Source organism: Garra rufa, chromosome 11 (assembly GCF_049309525.1).
Source record: "Garra rufa chromosome 11, GarRuf1.0, whole genome shotgun sequence".
Lineage (NCBI taxonomy): Eukaryota > Metazoa > Chordata > Actinopteri > Cypriniformes > Cyprinidae > Garra > Garra rufa.
The window spans coordinates 42,018,766-42,038,467 of NC_133371.1; the positions used below are offsets into that span (position 1 = coordinate 42,018,766).

Consider the following 19,702-nt stretch of genomic DNA (forward strand, 5'->3'; position numbering starts at 1 on the left):
GGCCCCCTTGTGGCTAAACAAGAATCGTACAGTCGGACTGTTTTTTCTGGACTGTGTGGCGCTTGGATCAGAGCAGATTGTTCAAACAGCAGCAGCTGCTGGGAAAGGTTAGCCAGTTCAGATTCCAAGGCCTCAACGTGCAAAAACAAAACTCGAAACCTCTGCTTTCCCCCTCCGTCTCCCTCTCTCCCTTTCTTTCTCCTGCTCCCTCCATGTTTAGCAGCACTGGGAAGGAATGTATTTTGGAAACAGGCTATGATTTGTACGAGTGAGCTGGAAATGACAAGGACCCGACCACGAGCCGATCTGGATACACGGGCTCCGTCGGGTTACAGCAGGTGCCGCCGCTGTCAGGAAGCACTCGAGTGTCTTATGCGTGAGAGAGACGGAGAATGAGAGGCTGTGCTTTCTTCTGATAGGATCACGTCTACCTCCACCCACCACGCTCAAACTTCATAACAGTCATGTGTGAGAGCCGAGGATAGAGAGGGAATGGACAAGCTTGTTGTGTAATAACTTGTTTTCTCGCCTTTTGAGAGATTTTAAAACAAGAGTTCAGCCAAAAATGAAAATGTACTTATTCTTGGGTCATCCAAAATGTAGATGAGGTTGTTTCTTTATTAGATTTGGAGAAATGTACCACTACATCATTTGTTCACCAAACCAATGGATCCTCTGCAGTGAATGGGTGCCGTTAGGATGAGAGTCCAAACAGCTGATAAAAACATCACAATAATTCACAAGTAATCCACACCACTACAGTCCATCAAGTAACATCTTGTGAAGTGAAAATACTTGTTATAAATTAGTTAATATTGCCTTCTGTGACAAAGTTGTCTCATTTTAATCAGGTGAGAAATTTTACAAGTTTACAAGACAAAACATTGTGGATATTTCTCATTTTGATGAGAGAGAGCAACAGAAGATGGACTTTTTCCACTGGAGGAAGTGTTATCATGAATAGAGGACTTGTATTTTAGTTGAAAGCAATGGTTTAAAGCTAAAAAATGCCTTGATGTTGGATTTGTTTTTTACGAACACAGCTTTTGGCTTCTTAAGATATTAACTGATGGACTGAAGTGGTGTGAATTACTTGTGGATTATTGTAATGTTTTAATCAGCTGTTTGGACTCTCATTCTGACGGCACCCATTCACTGCAGAGGACTTCATTTTAGTTGGAAGCAACGGTTTGAGGTTAAAAATGCCTTAATGTTGGATTTGTTTCTTACAAACACTGCTTTTGGCTTCTCAAGACATTAACTGATGGACTGAAGATGTGTGGATTACTTGTGGATTATTGTGATGTCTTTATCAGCTGTTTGAACTCTCATTCTGGCGGCACCCATTCAACTGCAGAGGACTTCATTTTAGTTGGAAGCAACGGTTTGAGGTTAAAAATGCCTTAATGCTGGATTTGTTTCTTACAAACACTGCTTTTGGCTTCTCAAGACATTAAGTAATGGACTGAAGTCGTGTGGATTACTTGTGGATTATTGTGATGTTTTTATCTTCTGTTTGAACTCTCATTCTGACGGCACCCATTCACTGCAGAGGACTTCATTTTAGTTGGAAGCATTGGTTTGAAGTTAAAAATGCCTTAATGTTGGATTTGTTTCTTACAAACGCACTGCTTTTGGCTTTTCAAGACATTAACTGATGGACTGAAGATGTGTGGATTAAGTCAAGTCAAGTCAAGTCACCTTTATTTATATAGCGCTTTTAACAATACGGATTGTGTCAAAGCACTGCACAGTATTTAAACAGCACAATAGTGTGTAAGTAACGCATTATTGTAAACAATCAATTAGAAATCACAATAGTATATGATATTGCTGGAAAGTGTCCCCAACTAAGCAAGCCAGAGGCGACAGCGGCAAGGAACCAAAACTCCACAGGTGACAGAAATGGAGAAAAAAAACCTTGGGACAAACCAGGCTCAGTCAGGGGACCAGTTCTCCTCTGGCCAGACGAAACCAGCAGTTTGTACCAATGTCAGATTACTTGTGGATTATTGTGATGTCTTTATCAGCTGTTTGAACTCTCATTCTGGCGGCACCCATTCACTGCAGAGGACTTCATTTTAGTTGGAAGCAACGGTTTGAGGTTAAAAATGCCTTAATGTTGGATTTGTTTCTTACAAACGCACTGCTTTTGGCTTCTCAAGACATTAAGTAATGGACTGAAGTCGTGTGGATTACTTGTGGATTATTGTGATGTTTTTATCTTCTGTTTGAACTCTCATTCTGACGGCACCCATTCACTGCAGAGGACTTCATTTTAGTTGGAAGCATTGGTTTGAAGTTAAAAATGCCTTAATGTTGGATTTGTTTCTTACAAACGCACTGCTTTTGGCTTTTCAAGACATTAACTGATGGACTGAAGATGTGTGGATTACTTGTGGATTATTGTGATGTCTTTATCAGCTGTTTGAACTCTCATTCTGACGGCACCCATTCACTGCAGAGGACTTCATTTTAGTTGGAAGCAACGGTTTGAAGTTAAAAATGCCTTAATGTTGGATTTGTTTCTTACAAACGCACTGCTTTTGGCTTTTCAAGACATTAACTGATGGACTGAAGATGTGTGGATTACTTGTGGATTATTGTGATGTCTTTATCAGCTGTTTGAACTCTCATTCAACTGCAGAGGACTTCATTTTAATTGGAACAGGTTGAAGTAAAAAATGCCTTAATGTTAGATTTGTTTCTTACAAACACTGCTTTTGGCTTCTCAAGATGTTAATTGGTGAACTGGAGTGGTGTGGATTATTTGTGGATGATTATGATGTTTTTATCAGCTGTTTGGACTCTCATTCTGACAGCACCCATTCACTACCAAGGATTCATTGGTGAGCAAGTGATGGAATGCTACATTTATCAAAATCTGTCCCCAAAATGTGTCTCCATGTGTCAAAAACTATAATTCACGTGGCCTGTGGTTACGAGCACACCCGGGCCGACGGGAACACATGCATAGACACACACAACACAAGAAAAGACATAAAGCAAACACATGCATCAGCTGTACAAATACTTCTGCTGCATAATAAATGCTTCGCTTTACACCCCAATGCCTCCCGCAGGGAATTAATGAACCCCTCAACACACACACACACACACACACACACACACACACACACACACACACACACACACACACACACACACACACACACACACACACACACACACACACACACACACACACCGGAAGATTTCTCCAAACTTGAAATGAACCAGTGGTGCACATTTAGCAATGGCCGTCTGCTGGCTATAAATAGAGTATATTGAAATTAATACGCAAGTTATTTTTATACATTTTTATACTAAGTCTATAATGTGAAGATTAAAAAAGAAGTGAAAATAATCAACGTAAACTAAATCATTATAGTTATTCATAACGCAAGTTAATATATAAAAAAAGACTGTTTCTGCACACCAACGCTGCATTTATTTAATTAATACAGTAAAAACAGCAATATTGTGAAATATTATTACAATTTCAAACAGCTGTTTTCTATGTGAATATATTTTAAAATATAATTTATTTCTGTGATCAAAGCTGAATTTTCAGCATCATTACGCCAGTTTTCAGTGTCATATGATCCTTCAGAAATCATTCCAACAGGCTGACTTGCTGCTCGAGAAACAATTCTTTTTATTAGGGGCATGTAGCGCTAAAACCCTATTGTAACTGTTAGAATGGTCACGGATAAGCGATCTCCACGTGATCGTACAGACCAAACCATAAGTCGCAGAGACTTGAAACTTGGAGGAATGTTAGTACTCACACCACCAACAACGTCACAAAGGCTGGCCCCAATCGTCCTGACGGGGGCACTACAGCGATCAAAAGTACAAAATTGCTCATAACTCCTAAACTGTTAATTGCAGGCTCAAGTGTCTTATGCCATTGGAATCCTTAAAAAAATGTTCAGGTATTTTTCATTTTTTGCAAAACCTACTTTTGTGAAGTAGTCCTAGTGTTTCGCCCAATCGGAACCAAACCAGTGCAGAAAGATTCTCTGGAAAGCGAATATCAATAATCAGTGCAATTTTGTTTCAGGTGAAACAGCTCAGACTTACATTTTAGTCAAAGACTAGGCTTAAGCCTTGTCTGTGAAACAGGGGGTTAAAGTTTTTTCTTTCGTTTAAAACATTTGGCCAAAATCTTTTTTTTTTCGTTTTAAGCCCTGCTTAAAGCATACACAGCCCCGCACATGACATGCAGAGGAAAAATAAATCGTCCGCACAAATTTGTATTTTCTCATGTTTCTAAATTGTGCATGACATTACTAAATTGTGACCAGGATTTAGTTAAATCAAATCAACAAACAAATTATTATTGTGCACTCAATTTACTTAATACAAGGGAATGGGTTAGGCCTAAGTTGTGCAGACGATTTAGTAAAACGAGGGAGCGAAATATACTATTGTGCGCACGCTTTAAATTTTCCCCCTGGGGCACCGTAAGCCACTTTAAGCGTAAACATATCCTCTTTGAGTCCGGCGTGTATATATATACACTGTAAACAAAATCTGTAGAAATTACAGTATTACTGGCAGCTGGTTGCCAGTAACTTACTGTAGATTTTAATTTATGCTATTTACTGGCAACAGTTTGTTCAAAGTTAATTGAACATTAAACATTAACAAGTCTTTATCTTTACAGAATAAAACTAAAATAACAGCCACATGCAAAGCATTCTGGGAACCAAAATCTGAAGGAAAAAAACAGAAAAAGGTTGATGAAGGTTTCTGGTTCCCAGAATGCTTTGCAGTAGGTTGTTATTTTATAGTTTTATTCTGTAAAGACAAAGACTTGTTAATGTTTAATGTTCATTTAACTTTGAACAAACTGTTGCCAGTAAATAACATAAATTAAAAATCTACAGTAAGTTACTGGCAACCAGCTGCAGAACTACAGCAAATTTTTTATATATATATATATGTGTGTGCTTTTGGGTGTTTCTAGGGAGGCCACGTTATCTTAGAGTTCGTTAAATGTCAACTTTCTATAAAAAAAACAAAGCAGAAGTGTGATGCTGATGTTGTTTGTAGCTGATGACTGGTTCACACACAAAAACAGGAATAAGAGCTAAGAATACAGTACATGCAAAACACACATCTGACATGAAGCTGCTCTCAGCTCTTTCCTCACATTTACAAGTACGAAACAATACAACAATGACAAACTGCGGGGAAAACCCACAGCCGATCTTGAAAGCAAAAAATCCCCTCGTTCTTCTGAGATGCCGTTAAACATTTAAGGCAAATTAAGGACTTGAAAGAGAGACCTACTCAAAACAGGATCATGATGCAATGAGAAATCAAAGGTTTCTACACAAAAACAGTGTTGCAACTGATTTTTTTTTGCAACAGATGTGCATCAAGCTCAAAACAACAGAATGCTTCAGGTTTCATGCAAATGTTTTTGAATCTGTTTTTTTATGCGCTTTCTTATAGTGCCGTCAAACGATTAATCGCATCCGAAACAAAAGTTTTGACTAAATAATATAAGGGTTTAAGCACGAATAAAAGGGTTTAAGCATAAAAACAATAAGTGTAATAATGCTTTAAATTGTTTAATTGCATTTTTGTTTGTGTTTTCTCAGCAAAAAATAAATATCACACATTTTCCCCTAATTTACAGAAGAATTCTACATTTTTTATTTTATTTTTATTTAAATTTATTTAAAACACAATAAAATGTAATATGCTCCCTTATTCTTGTATATATTTTAATATTTACAAGTAAGAATAAGCATGTTGCTTGAATTTTTACATAAATATTGTTACACTCAATGACAATGTAAAATTATTTCAACCTAATTTTGACATTTTATTCTCCAAAAACTTACTAGAAGCAGACACTTTATTTACATTTAATGTGCTTTCTATAGACATAAAATCACTCTTGGAAATTTCTTTTGACGTGGACATCTTAACATCTTTGACCCATATATAAATACATGCATGTATATGCTTAAAAAAATGCAATGTTTATATATTGATAATATTTTATTGATAATATGTTTATATATTGATAATATTTTACAAATTATTATTATTATTTTCTATTTTTATTTTTGGTCTATTTATGCTTACATGTGTGTATTTTTTCTTATTCTCTTATTTTTATTGTCTGTGCGTCTCTGTGTACTGGAAGCTAATAACACCGAAACAAATTCCTTGTATGCGCAAGCATACTTGGCAATAAAGCTCTTTCTGATTCTGATTCTGATATTTATATATGATATCAATTATATGATATAAATATATAATGTATGTGTGTGTGTATTTATATATACATAAATATACACAGTACACACACACATATATATATTATGTAAACAAAAACTTGTATTTTGGATGCGATTAATCACGATTAACCATTTGACAGCACTACTTTCTTTATAAAAAAGTAGTATACTAAAGCACATGGCAAAGAAATAAACTTTTTAAATGCTATATTTACAGTAAGAGTATATCAAAATGACACACATTAACTCCAAAGTGTGTGGAAAATGTACATTTTACAGCTAAAACACATTTTGTGACAAAAATGGAAGAGCTTTTAAGCTCTCTTGAAGGCATAACCCATTGACTTCCATTGGAAGTGCATTACTTTAATTCTGTGGGACAAGCCCAAATGATTTGATATGGTAATTGACATTGATAGGCTTGATTTGTACTGCATTTGAAATACTCCTTTAAAGTAGACTACCAAAAAGCCAAACTGAGGTTTATGAAGCAGGGGGCGCTATGGAGCAACTGCCACAGACATGAATCTGGAAATACTGGAAAAAAATGTGAAAGGAAAAGAAAAATTGGAGAAGACAGGAAAAAAGAAGTCCTTGAATCCGCCCTGACAGCAATGGAATATATATCCAAGTATATATCTGGAAATACGACTGAAAAGACTGCTCTCATTAATAATCAAGTCATAGATGTAGAGCTATAGTATATTGAGTGTAACCAAGGTTACGGCTCAGCCAATGGAAGACGAGGAGCGGGGATGTAGTGGGCCGGTCGTTCGGCAGCTGGTGGAGCCTGAAGCGCAGACTCTCCATCTATCAATAATTTAAGCCAGATTCTCTCTCTAGGTCTCGTTCAGACTGAATTCAAATCGCTCACGGTCAAACATGAAGCTGGTGGAACACAGATGATGTCCTCCGGTAAGAACAGGGGGAGACTAGCAGTTCGGTTCTGGATTTAGAGAAGAAACAAAGCTGATAGTTGCATTATAAGATGTATGAGACCTGAACTAGTGGAGAAATGGAGGTCTGGTCTGATCATGAGAGAATGAACAGAAATGAGAGGGAAAGATTTGAACAACAGATGATGAGTCTTATACAAACTTGAAGAAAATTAACAAAATGGCAGATATATATGAAGTTCATATATGTGAGGTTGCTTTAGATAAAAATGCTAATACATTTAATGTAAATCTGGGTTATTATAGAAAAAAATTGCTACTTATAAAAAAAAGTTTTAAAACTAACTTAAAAGACGATAAAGACACTGGACAAACAAAAAGTAATAAAAATGACAAAAAACAAACAAATGAAATTACTAATCTTAACTTACTAAAAATGAAATACTGATTAAAACTAAAATAGTATTTCAATGATACTGATTGATAAATTAAGATTCACAATAAAAACAAAATTAGTACAAATTAAAAATAAATAAATACTTTGAAAATCTGGAAAAAAAAATTAAATTAAATAATAATAAAAATAATAATAATAGCAAAACAGTTCAAATAAGTTTATTTTAGTTTTAATCATTATTTCATTTTTAATATATTTTGTTTTTATTTAAATTTTAGTTAAGATTCAAGTCTTTTTTTTCGTTTGTGTTTTTGCCATTTTTATTACTTTTTGTTTGTTCAATGTCTATATTGTTTTTAAGTTCATTTCTTAAGAGTTAAAACTATTTATTTTAAGTAACAAGTTTTTTTTAGGGTTTTAGCTTTAGTTTTCTATAAAAACCATGGTTTGCTTTAAATTTAATAGTATTTTTATTAGTGCTATTAAACAATTAATTGCACTTAATCGAATCCTAAATAAGTTTTTCTTTACAAAATATTTGTGTGAACTATGTATAAAAAAATTATGTTTATATATTAAATATATTTATATAGATATTATTTTTATTTAAACACAAAATTTTATAGATTTTCAGTATACGGTTTCCTTTTTCAGTTGGTTTTATTTTAACTGTTTTGACATTTTATTTTTTTTTATTTCCAATTTTTACATTTAATGTTTTTTTTGTATTAAACTTTTATTTTGGATGTGATTAATCATGATTAAAGTTTAAATGGGTATAAGTGTACAGCTTTAATTTTGTTAATCCCGTGATGCCATGCGTCTTTTCAAAGTCAGTTTATTTCTTTACATCAGTATTGTTTGTCTTAAATGCATCACTCATGCATTGCAGTTACAAACAAGGTCTCAAACCTCTCCTTAACAATTTGAACATAAAGCTTCTTATTTCTAATTTGACCAGCATATACTTTGACGTCAGATTTAGAAAAGTTTGCCTAAAGGGTGATGCGTATCTTTGAGGATGTGGCGGTTATTTTGCCAGCACATTCTCCCAGATATCTGTTCCCAAAGGTCCAAGATTAAGAACGATGTTAAAGAATTCGAAAGGGTTTGCATCACTAAATAAGGCCATGAGTGGAGCGGCTGTCAGTCTGTGGAGATGAAGCATAGATTTATACTGGCACATACATCTAGTGACCTGACCGCACAGCATCATTGGACAAGGCTTGAATAATTGGATAAAAATGTCTCAGAGGTTTGTTAAAGCCTGTGTTAAAGCAAAAATGACCCTATTTACAGTCCGAATAGATGCTTTTGGTTTTCCTGTGAATGATTCATCAGTGTACATTGTTCCAGCAACAATTGTCTTTATCTCTTTCATCAAAGTGTAATAACCTTCTCCACTTCTGAAATGAATTTCCTTTTCGGCTGGCGTCACTAAAAGGTCAAGGTTTGGTTGGTTAAGCACAGCCCTGTTAACACCTGCTTGTAAACTCTTAACTACACCATCTGGCTCTATTGATGGAAAGTGCATTGTGACAAAATATAAATCATAAATGATTCATTATATTAAGGGGAGACACTGCAGGCAAAAACTGTTTTTTCATGCACATGTCAAATTTGAGATTTTGGGCTTTTTGGTTTTTCAGACTAGTGGAAAGAAAACATCTAAAAGACACTGTTAAGTGCTTCTTTTATAGCACTTTATCTATTTGTGTCAATAGATTTCAATCACAGTACACATTTTTAAAGGCCGTTTTCTCAAAATGAGTTTTTTTCTCCTACACTGAGCCATAAATCTCCACTTCAGTAGCACTTACACCCATCAAACTTTACATTTTTATTCTTGTCTATATCCTGAAGGTTTTTACAGAGGGATTTGTTCATATATAATTTGCTTGATTTTATACAACATTTTACTCCCCCAAAAGCCATAAAAATATATAGTTTTCTGCCTGTTCTAAGTATTTTCTGAATTATGGAGTGATAAAATGAGATACCCAAAATTCCCTCTATAAAAACATTTGACTTTAATATGTCAACAAAAAAATAAATAAACAAGAATTTTGAAACTGACTTCATCCAGTGTTTAGATTTTTGTGCTAGAAATGTATGCAAATTTAATTAAATAATGCCATATTTGCATATTAAACCCTAACATTTTAGAAAACTTGTAATACAAAAAATGTTTGCAATTATCAATGTAATCAATCAACTGAGTAAGTCACGTGATAACTATTAGTTTTTTTTTACCCTATTCACCTGCAGTGTCTCGCCTTAAGCTAAATGTTTTATCCATTCATCCAGTGCAGCTCAGGATGTGTTACTGTATATAAGTATCATCAAGATACTATTATAGTTATTATTCATATTTTAAATTAGCAAAATTAGTTTCCATTTTAATTGTAGTTAAAGTTTTAACAATTTTGTTGTGTTTGTCATTTTTATTTTTTATTTTTTCCTGTGTGTCTCTATATTATAAATTTTATTTCAGTTTTATTTTTAGTTATTTTAGTACATCAAGTTAAACTAAATGCAAATGAGAAACTAGCTGGAAATAATCATTCTCGTAGGTTGCACCAAATAAAGATTAAATTAAATCTAGGTTAAAGCAAGGTTTATTTAATAATTCTGTTGTACCAAACTTTAAACTTTGTTTAAAAGTAAGCAGACTTGCATTTAAACCATGCTGGTTTTAGTTTACATTTCAAACAGATTATCTTTAATCCTGTTGCTCTGATTTGTGACCCTGAACCACAAAACCAGTCATAAGAGTTAATGTTTTGAAAGTAAGATTTATAAATCGTAATATATGGTTTTGCCATTGCTGAGAAAACTTTTTATCTTAAAGGCACAGTTAACCCCTAAATTAAAAATTTATTTACTCCTATCTCATTTCAAACCTGTATGACAGGAGATATTTTAAACAATGTACACACTGCTCTTCATTATACAATATATATATATGATATGTGTGACCCTGGACCACAAAACCAGTCATAGGGTTAAATTTTACAAAACTGAGATGTATACATCATATGAAAGCTCAATAAATAAACTTTCTATTGGTATATGGTTTGTTAGGATAGGACAATATTTAGCTGAAATACATCTATTTGAAATCTGGAATTTGAGAGTGCAAAAAAATCAAAATACTGAGAAAATCACCTTTAAAGTTGTCCAAATTAAGTTCTTAACAATGCATATTACTAATCAAAAATTACATTTTGATATATTTATAGTAGGAATTTTACAAAAAATCTTCATGCATCAAGATCTTTACTTAATTTCCTAATGATTTTTGGCATAAAAGAAAAATCAATAATTTTGACCCATACAATGTATTTTTGGCTATTGCTACAAATATACCCCAGCGACTTAAGACTGGTTTTGTGGTCCAGGGTCACATATATATATAAAGAAACAAAATTGTATAAAAAAGACAAAACTGCATAAATCATCTACAAAAATTCCTAATTTTAATCTTAACATTAAATTTCATTGTTCATGTTAGATTTACATCAGGATCCAAAGATTTTATCAGATAAAAGCTGAATAAATAATCTTTCTATTGATGTATTGTTTGTTAGGATAGGCCAATATTTGGCCGAGATACAACTGTTTGAAAACCTGGAATCTGGAAGAGTACAAAAAAAAAATAATAAAAAATCTAAATATTGAGAAAATCACCTTTAAAGTTGTCCAAATTAAGTTCTTAGCAATGCATATTACTAATCAAAAATTAAGTTTTGATATATTAATGGTAGATAATGTACAAAATATCTTCATGAACATGATCTTTACTTAATATTCCATTCATTTATTTTTAAAAAATAAATAATTTTGACCCATACAGTGTATTGTTGGCTATTGCAACAAATATACCAGTGCTACTTACTGGTTTTGGGTCACATTTAATTTTCAGTTGTGGATTAACTTTAAACTTGCAGATTAAATGAAAATAAATATTAACATTAGACAAAATCCCTTGTTTTAAACTCAGGTTCGAATTTTAATCCCTGATTTATTCATCTGTGTTTAAAATGAAGTGGTGCATCCAACTTGAATTAAAACAAACCCTAGATCAACAAATCTCTGATTAGCTCTAAACTTTGGTTAATTTCAATCCCACCCTTGTTCTCTGAGCTGCGCTAAAGTCCCATGAGCATGAAGGCGCTGTGAACACATACCAGACGTGCTTCAATGTTCCAGCCAACTTTTGTCTATTACACACACAGCCAGATATGCTGGACCACAAACACCAAACATACAGTTACGTAATCAGCCATTACAAGCCTTTTACATCTGTACAAGAAAGAACCCGTAACACCGTCTCCAGTCAGCGAGTGTTTACATGCACAACACAAAGCTGATAACTACCACAAACCAATTAATTAAAAACACTTTTTAAACAAACAGATAATGCACAAACCAGAACTTAATGCATGCAAACACACTCGGTGACATAAGACTAGACTGCTCTTATCAAGTTGCAAATGAGCAATACTGGTCAGAAAAAAGCAAGCTCTGCAAGGGAGCTTTTTCCTGTGAGGAAGTACATCGTTTGATCATTGTCTGACCCACTGTACTAGATTCATGTCAACACACATAACTCATGTAAAACTTTCAGCTCAAGTGCAATATGTTACCAACATAGAAATCGTGAAAAGCAATGCTATAATATTCAGTGAAATTAAAGGGGTAGTTCACCCAAAAAAGAAATTTTAATGTTTATCTGCTTTCCCCCAGGGCATCCAAGATGTAGGTGACTTTGTTTCTTCAGTAGAACACAAATGAAGATTTTTAACTCAAAGTGTTGCAGTCTGTCAGTCATATAATGGCAGTCAATGGGATCCATTGATTTGAGAGTCAAAAAAAAAACACATACAGACAAAACCAAATTGAACCCTGCGGCTCGTGACGATGCATTGAGGTCTAAACAGACAAAACAATCGGTCTGTGCAAGAAACTGAACAGTATTTATATCATTTTTACCTCTGATCCACTGCAATGTCCAACTGTCCTGAGCGTGTTTACAATGTGCAAGTAATAGTTTTTATTTGTGCTAATCCTGATTGTTGTAACCGATTGAAAACTAAAAGATTATGTAGGGCTGGGCGATATGGCAAAAATGTAATCTCGATAATTTTTTCCCCATATTGAACGATAACGATATATATTTCGATATAAGCCGTTGATGTTGCCAGCTTTAAAATAGTATCCCAACAATGACTAAAGCCACAAAAATGAAAGGGTTCATTAAATTACATTTAAAGTATAGTTTATTAACAAAACAGATTACAGATTTGGCCTTAAAAATTAAAACAACTTACTAAAATAAATTAAAAAAATAAAAGTTGTGACAGAGTATGGTAAATGAGAGTAAATGTACAAAATGTAAACATAAAATTATTGTAAAAACATAATTTGTAACACAATTATTTATTTATTTATTATTATTATTAACACAATCGTTTATTTTTTCTATTATAGGTTGAGCTATTTAAATTAGAGGCAACCACTGCATTTTGGAACTATCTACAGTAGCTATAAATTACAAAAAATTACGACACGGTTCTTTCTTAATCGTATTAAAGGAACCATATGTAAGAAATTTATGTCAGTTAATCATAAAATGGCCCTGAAATGTCACTAGACATTAAGAAATCATGTTCATTTCAAATACTTATATCACTGACAACAGTGGTCTGGCCAGGATATTGTCATTTAAAAGTGAGAGTTGCAGCCCACAACTGATGTTATTGTTGTCGTTTTGTGTTTTGGTCTGAGGCTCCACCCTCCAGCTATCTACCAATCACGAAGTCAGTAGAGTTTCGTGAGACGGGTTGCCAGCTCTGTTACAGCTGCGGCTATTCTAACGTGTCGGATTAAACATGTATAACGTTACGAAACGAAAAAGACCTCGTTTTGAAACCGAAATACGTCGTGACAAAGTCCGAAATAAAACAAGGATTGGTATAGGATATGCCTTTGAAAGATGGAGACGGCTGAAAACGGAGAAGAATTTGAAGACAGATGCTTTCGTTGGTAATTTTTTCCTGAACAGGTAAGATTCATCTATGTTTGGCTAACTTTGCTTCAGTACTCAGTGGATTTTCTGCGGTCGGCCGTGCTAAATCCGTCCATAAAAAGCTTTATATCGCACCACTAGCAGGGTTGGAAAACAACCTATGTTCCGACTGAAATGTGGTATTACAGTACATCTTTGCGAAATATTTGGCTAATCGCCATCTGTACATTTTTGCGATACATAATTACTTCGCAAAACATCTCTTGTGAAGCATAAACATAATTAACAGAAGAAAAACAAATTACTGTGTGTCACTTGCCGTTGGAAGCTCCTTATTGCAGCCTACTCCTGCAGCTTAGCTGGCAACCTCGAGTCAGGGGGGAGCGGGAGGGGAAACACCATTCTACAGTATTTTGAATGTGATTGCAGTACCAGTTTTGGCCACAATCCTACATACGGTTCCTTTAAGTGCAGACAATTCAGCCATAATCAAAGTAGGCTACTCTCTAAATATTCAAAGTGCAAATAGAGACCGAATATTTCAAGCATGATACAGAGCTATAGACATACACAACCTATCATAGCCTACATACTAATAACAGCCTAGATATGTCATGTAGCCTAATTTGCGTGCATTGGGGGGATTAAAATTGCTTTTGAATGCGCGTGCGTTTTTTGCTTTCGGTTTCAGTTTTAACAATCGCGCCAAACTCTCAGCTGAGCTAAGAGTCACTTTTCAGGTAGCCAAACCACTTATATAACGGAATTCGTGCTACCTTTTTTGTCGACAATTTCAACATCTTTGGATAATAACTCGAAGTTAGTTTCACTTTCGTCGCTGCTTCCTCTCTCTTTTTTTTTGTCGTCCTGGTGTTAAGTTTGCTTCGCAAAGTGCGGTAGGAAATGAACTTTGTACTTTGACGTGCACACGCACGCTGTACGCTGATTGGCCGCTGTCGCATATTTCTACTGTGTGATTGGCTCTTAGATTAATCCAAATCGAGCAAAAAATGTCTAGAGCCTATCATCGTTATTAACATAAATTTTATCGCGATTCGATATGATATCGTTTATCGGCCCAGCCCTAAGATTATGTTTGCTTGCGCAAACTCATCTGGGAGTGTTGACTTTACCAACTCCCAACTTTTGAGCCTGATTGACTGAAGTTATGGCTGTTGTGAACACACTCAGGACAGTTGGACATTGCAGTGGATCAGAGGTAAAAAATTATATAAATACAGTTCAGTTTGTTGCTCAGACCGATCGTTTTGTGTATTAAGACCTCAATGCATCGTCACGAGCCGCAGGGTTTAATTTGGTTTTATCTGTGTATGCTTTTTGACTCTAAAATCCATGAATGCCATTGACCGCCATTATATGACTGAAAGACTGCAACGGAGTTAAAAATCTTCGTTTGTGTTCTACTGAAGAAACAAAGTCACCTACATCTTGGATGCCCTGGGCGTAAGCAGATAAAAATTAAAATTTTATTTTTGGGTGAACTATTTCTTCAAGTCAAGCACTGTTAATGCACAATCCAAAGTTCATCCACCAATAAAAGTCTTCAAAAGCACAATTTAGATAATGTAATAATTACTTTCATGAATTTATGATGCAAGGTTCAGGTCTCCACAGCAGTGTTGTTATCATTAAGTAAAACTATTAAAAATAATTGTTGGTGTATGAAATAAAACTGTAATACTATAAATATTAGACGAAAATACTAAACTTAAATGTAAATTTATTTTAATTTTAAAATTAAATGCAAAAAAAATGCCAAAAGCACATAACAAAATTACAATGAAATGTCGACAAAAATAAAACAAAAAAATGCAAAAAATATTAATAAATACAATAATAACACTGAATTGCTGTGTCAGGATATCATGGTGCTCACCTTGATGCAGTTGACCAGGTCGGTCTGATAGTAGCGGTCGTGATGTGCGTTGGCCGCCGCCAGTGTGAGAAGATATTCGTTCCTCGCATGGGTCGCTTTGGAGTTACAATCGCTCCTCTTTGCTTTCAACTGAAACACACACATAAGGTCCAAATCTTCAATAAGTACAAAGCACAAGGCTCTGGAACATCCATTTAAAGAAACATTTCATCCAGAAATATAAACATTTTTAAGTCATTTCCAAAAACTTAACATTCAGTTCGATCTGAACTGCCATCATTAACATCCAATTTTTGGCCTTTCCTTTACTTCCAAAATAAAAATCTTCCAATTCAATTCAATTGTATTATACAATACAAAAGAAATGTATTTTTTTTGAAGAATACATTCTATGATTTTTCTCCATATAGTGGACTTCAATTTTGCGTAACGGAGTGAAGGTTAAAAATGCAGTTTCAGTACAGCTTCAAAGGGCTCTACACGATCCCAGCTGAGGAACAAGGGCCTAATCTAGCAAAACGATTTTTATTTTCTAAAAAAGATTACATTCTACATCTCTATGATGGGTGCATACTCTGTGCAGTCCGGTTCAATACAGATAGGGGTATGTTGAAAACTCCCATCTCATTTTCTTCTCCAACTTTAAAATAGTCCTACAATGCTGCAGAAGTACTGACCCAGTGTTTACAAAGTGAACGTGCAAGGAGGATTAAACACACTTTACATAAAAAGGTAAAACAGCGACGTAGGAAATTTTGTTGGAGGAGAAAATTAAATTGAAGTTTTTCAACATACCCTAACTTTCTTGAACCGGAGTGCACAGAGTACACATGCGGATCGCAGAGATGGACAAAATAAACATTTGTAGTTAAAAAAAAAATATATAAATATTATTTTTTTTTACAGAAAATGACAGATTGTTTCGCTATATAAGACCCTTATTCCTTTGCTAGGATCGTGTAGAGCCCTTTGAAGCTGCATTTAAACTGCATTTTCACAACTGAAGTTCACTATATGGAGAAAAATCCTAGAAAGTTTTCCTCAAAAAACATAATTTCTTGTGACTGAAGAAAGAAAGACATGAATATCTTGCATGACATGGGGGTGAGTAAAAATGATCAGGAAATTTTTATTCTGAAAGTGAAGTAATTCTTTAATGCTATTAGAAGTCTAGCTCTGTAAAATGTGACAGAATGTTAAATTTGGTTCCTAAATTCTTTTAATTTCCCTTCATTAAAGTCCAACATGTGTCTGACAGAAGACCCAAAAAACATAGTGGTCACGCTGCACTAACACAGCGTAAGAAGTAAATCAGGTTTGAGAGCGGAAGCAAAAATGTTTGTCAAAGAAACAGACAGACGGTGGTGTTTACCTTCACACTGGCCTTCTGTAAACTTATCCTGGATTGGAACAGGCCCAGCTTCGACCTGAGAGAACACAGAGCAAGTATTATAAATCACAGATATATCAGACCCGGCGGAAGGAACAGGCAGGATAAATGAAAGCCCAGATCAAAACCATCCCAGATTTGTGTCGAGGAGGAAGCAGACGTTATAAATCAAACTAGAGTGGATCACTCCTGCAACCTGTGAAAGGAAGGAAGAGGCTTTATAAAGCTGGCAACAATCTGGTTTTGCCATTGCTGAGATGACTTCTTATTTTAAAGGAACAGTTCATCCAAAAATGATTCATTTATTTACTCTCATCTTATTTCAAACCTGTATGGCAGGAGGTATTCTGAACAATGAGCACGCTGTTCTTCACTATACAATATGTGGGCCTATGTATTAACTAAAATGCATTTTAATCTTAACTAATTTTCTATGTTTATGCTCTGAGTTTGCATCTACATCACAGAGCTGTATTCATTAAAGATCATAGTTGTTTTGGGGTATGATACAGTTTGAATTATCAAGTTTGCGTGAAATTAAGAACACAGACTGTTTGTATTCCATATTCTTCCAACGGCTGAAATAATAACTGATTCTAATTCCGCTTTACTGCCAGCCAGGCTAAGCGGGACAGCATCGATAGCCAAAATCAATAGAAGAACTGAGCGAGGAGCTCACAATACCGTGCCACTGGACTCGTCTTTCGCCTCTTTGTCTAATCCGGTCTTGGCAGAGGCTTTGAAATGGCAATTGTAGTGTGGGTACAAATGGCCCTTGAAGATGAAGAGAGATGGTTGAGTGTGTTTAACAAATTCTGCATCGGGCTAATAAATTGCTTTGAACAGAGTGAGGTATTCCCTACTGGGGGCTTAAGTATCAGCCACGGAAATGCATATTTAATGAAGGCATCTCAACACATCGCCACATCTTTTATATTCTTTGGCACGTTTAATGATTCTGAGTTTTGTGATATTCTTCGATAAGGTTGAAAACTGCTTAGTGGAATAACATTTCAAATTACAGTACTAAAATATGCACACTTTTATGGAAAACGCTCCAAAAGCTCAGAGGGAAGAGCATGGCGCTAACAATGCCAAGGTCATGGGTTTGAATCCAAAGGAATGCATGAACTGATAAAGCGTACCTTGAATGCAATGTACGCCGCTCTGCATAAAAGTATCTGCCAAATGCAAACACTTAAATATAAGTAAAAAGATTTAGGCTTTACTGAAAAATTATAAAATTACCAAGATATTCACATTTCTGGGAAAAAAGCTCAAAAACCCAAGCCAAGGTCATCTGTTTGATTCCTATTGTAATGTAAATAAATATAAAATGACTTAAAAACAACTAAATCTACCTAAAAATAAAAAAATTACAAAACCGAACTATGCACATTCCATTTCTATGCATTCCTATAGCTCTAACAGTAGAGCATGATGCAAGCAACACCAAGGTTATGGGTTTGATTCCCAGGGAACGTATGAACTGATAAAACATACTTTTAATGCAATGCATGTTGCTTTGCACAAAACCATTTGGCAAATGTAAATGTAAATAAAAGGATTTAAGCTCTACCAAAAAGCAGTTCAATTGCAATGGTCATGGGTTCGATTCCCAATGTAATGTAAATAAATGTAAAAGGATTTAGGATCTACTGAAAAATAATAAAATTACAATTCTCAATGTGCAAATTGTTATGGAAAAGACATTTCAGAAGAGCATAGAGCTAGCAACACAAAGGTCATGGGTTTGATTCCCAGGCAACGTAGAAACTGATAAAGCATTTTTTAAATGCTATGCATGTTGTGTTGCATAAAACATTTCACCAAATACACAAATGTAACAGTAAATAAAGGGATTTAATCTGTACTAAAAATAATACCAAAATAAGCACATTTTAATGGAAAAGGCCCAAAAGGTCAAACAGTAGAGCACAGTGCTTACAATGTCATGGTCATGGGTTCGATTCCCAATATAATGTAAATAAATGTAAAAGGATTTAAGCTCTACTGAAAAATAATAAAATTACAATTCTCAGATTTGCACATTTTTTTTTGGAAAAGGCATCCTAGAAGAGCATAGAGCTAGCAACACAAAGGTCATGGGTTTGATACCCAGGCAACGTATAAACTGATAAAGCATTTTTTTAATGCTATGCATGTTGCTTAGCATAAAATAGTTCACCAAATACACAAATGTAAATGTAAACCACAGTGCTTACAATACCATGGTCGTGGGTTCAATTCCCAATATAAATGTAAATAAATGTAAAAGGATTTAAGATCTACTTAAAAATAATCAAATTACAATTCTCAGATATGCAAATTTTTACGGAAAAGGCATAGAGAACTAGCAACACAAAGGTCATGGCTTTGATACCCAGGCAACGTATAAACTGATAAAGCATATTTTTTGATGCTATGCATGTTGCTTTGCATAAAACATTTCACCAAATATATCAAATGTTCCAAAGTGAATAAAATGATTTAAGCTCTACTAAACAATAATTAAATTGCAATGGTCATGGGTTTGATTATCAATATAATGTAGAGATCGACCGATATATCGATTTACCGATATTTTTCCCGATATTTAAGCATTTTAGCATAATCGGTTATCGGTTTTGTAATATCGGGTTAACCGATAAACGCCGACATCTTGTGGGTGTTTCGAGAATTACGCGCATGATCGCCAGTGCAGCACCGTGTCTGAGGGGAAACAACAACTGCGTGCACAGGTAAAGTACACTTACTTGCTTTGCTATATTTAGTAAACTTTATTTAACATAACAGCTATTAATGCACAAATTAGATATGTTACATAA

General features: G+C 34.5%; 1 protein-coding gene across 2 annotated transcripts in view; it reads right to left on the reverse strand.

Annotated features, from left to right (window-relative positions):
* LOC141345229 (F-BAR and double SH3 domains protein 2) overlaps positions 1–19,702 on the reverse strand; it is a 140,105-nt gene that overhangs the window by 43,284 nt on the left and 77,119 nt on the right. For both annotated transcript variants that reach the window (XM_073850117.1, XM_073850116.1), the window contains exons 7-8: positions 16,857–16,911; positions 15,485–15,613 (exon numbers count right to left, since the gene is read on the reverse strand). In XM_073850117.1, the coding sequence (XP_073706218.1) occupies positions 15,485–15,613; positions 16,857–16,911 (184 nt within the window). The remainder of the gene's footprint in view (positions 1–15,484; positions 15,614–16,856; positions 16,912–19,702) is intronic.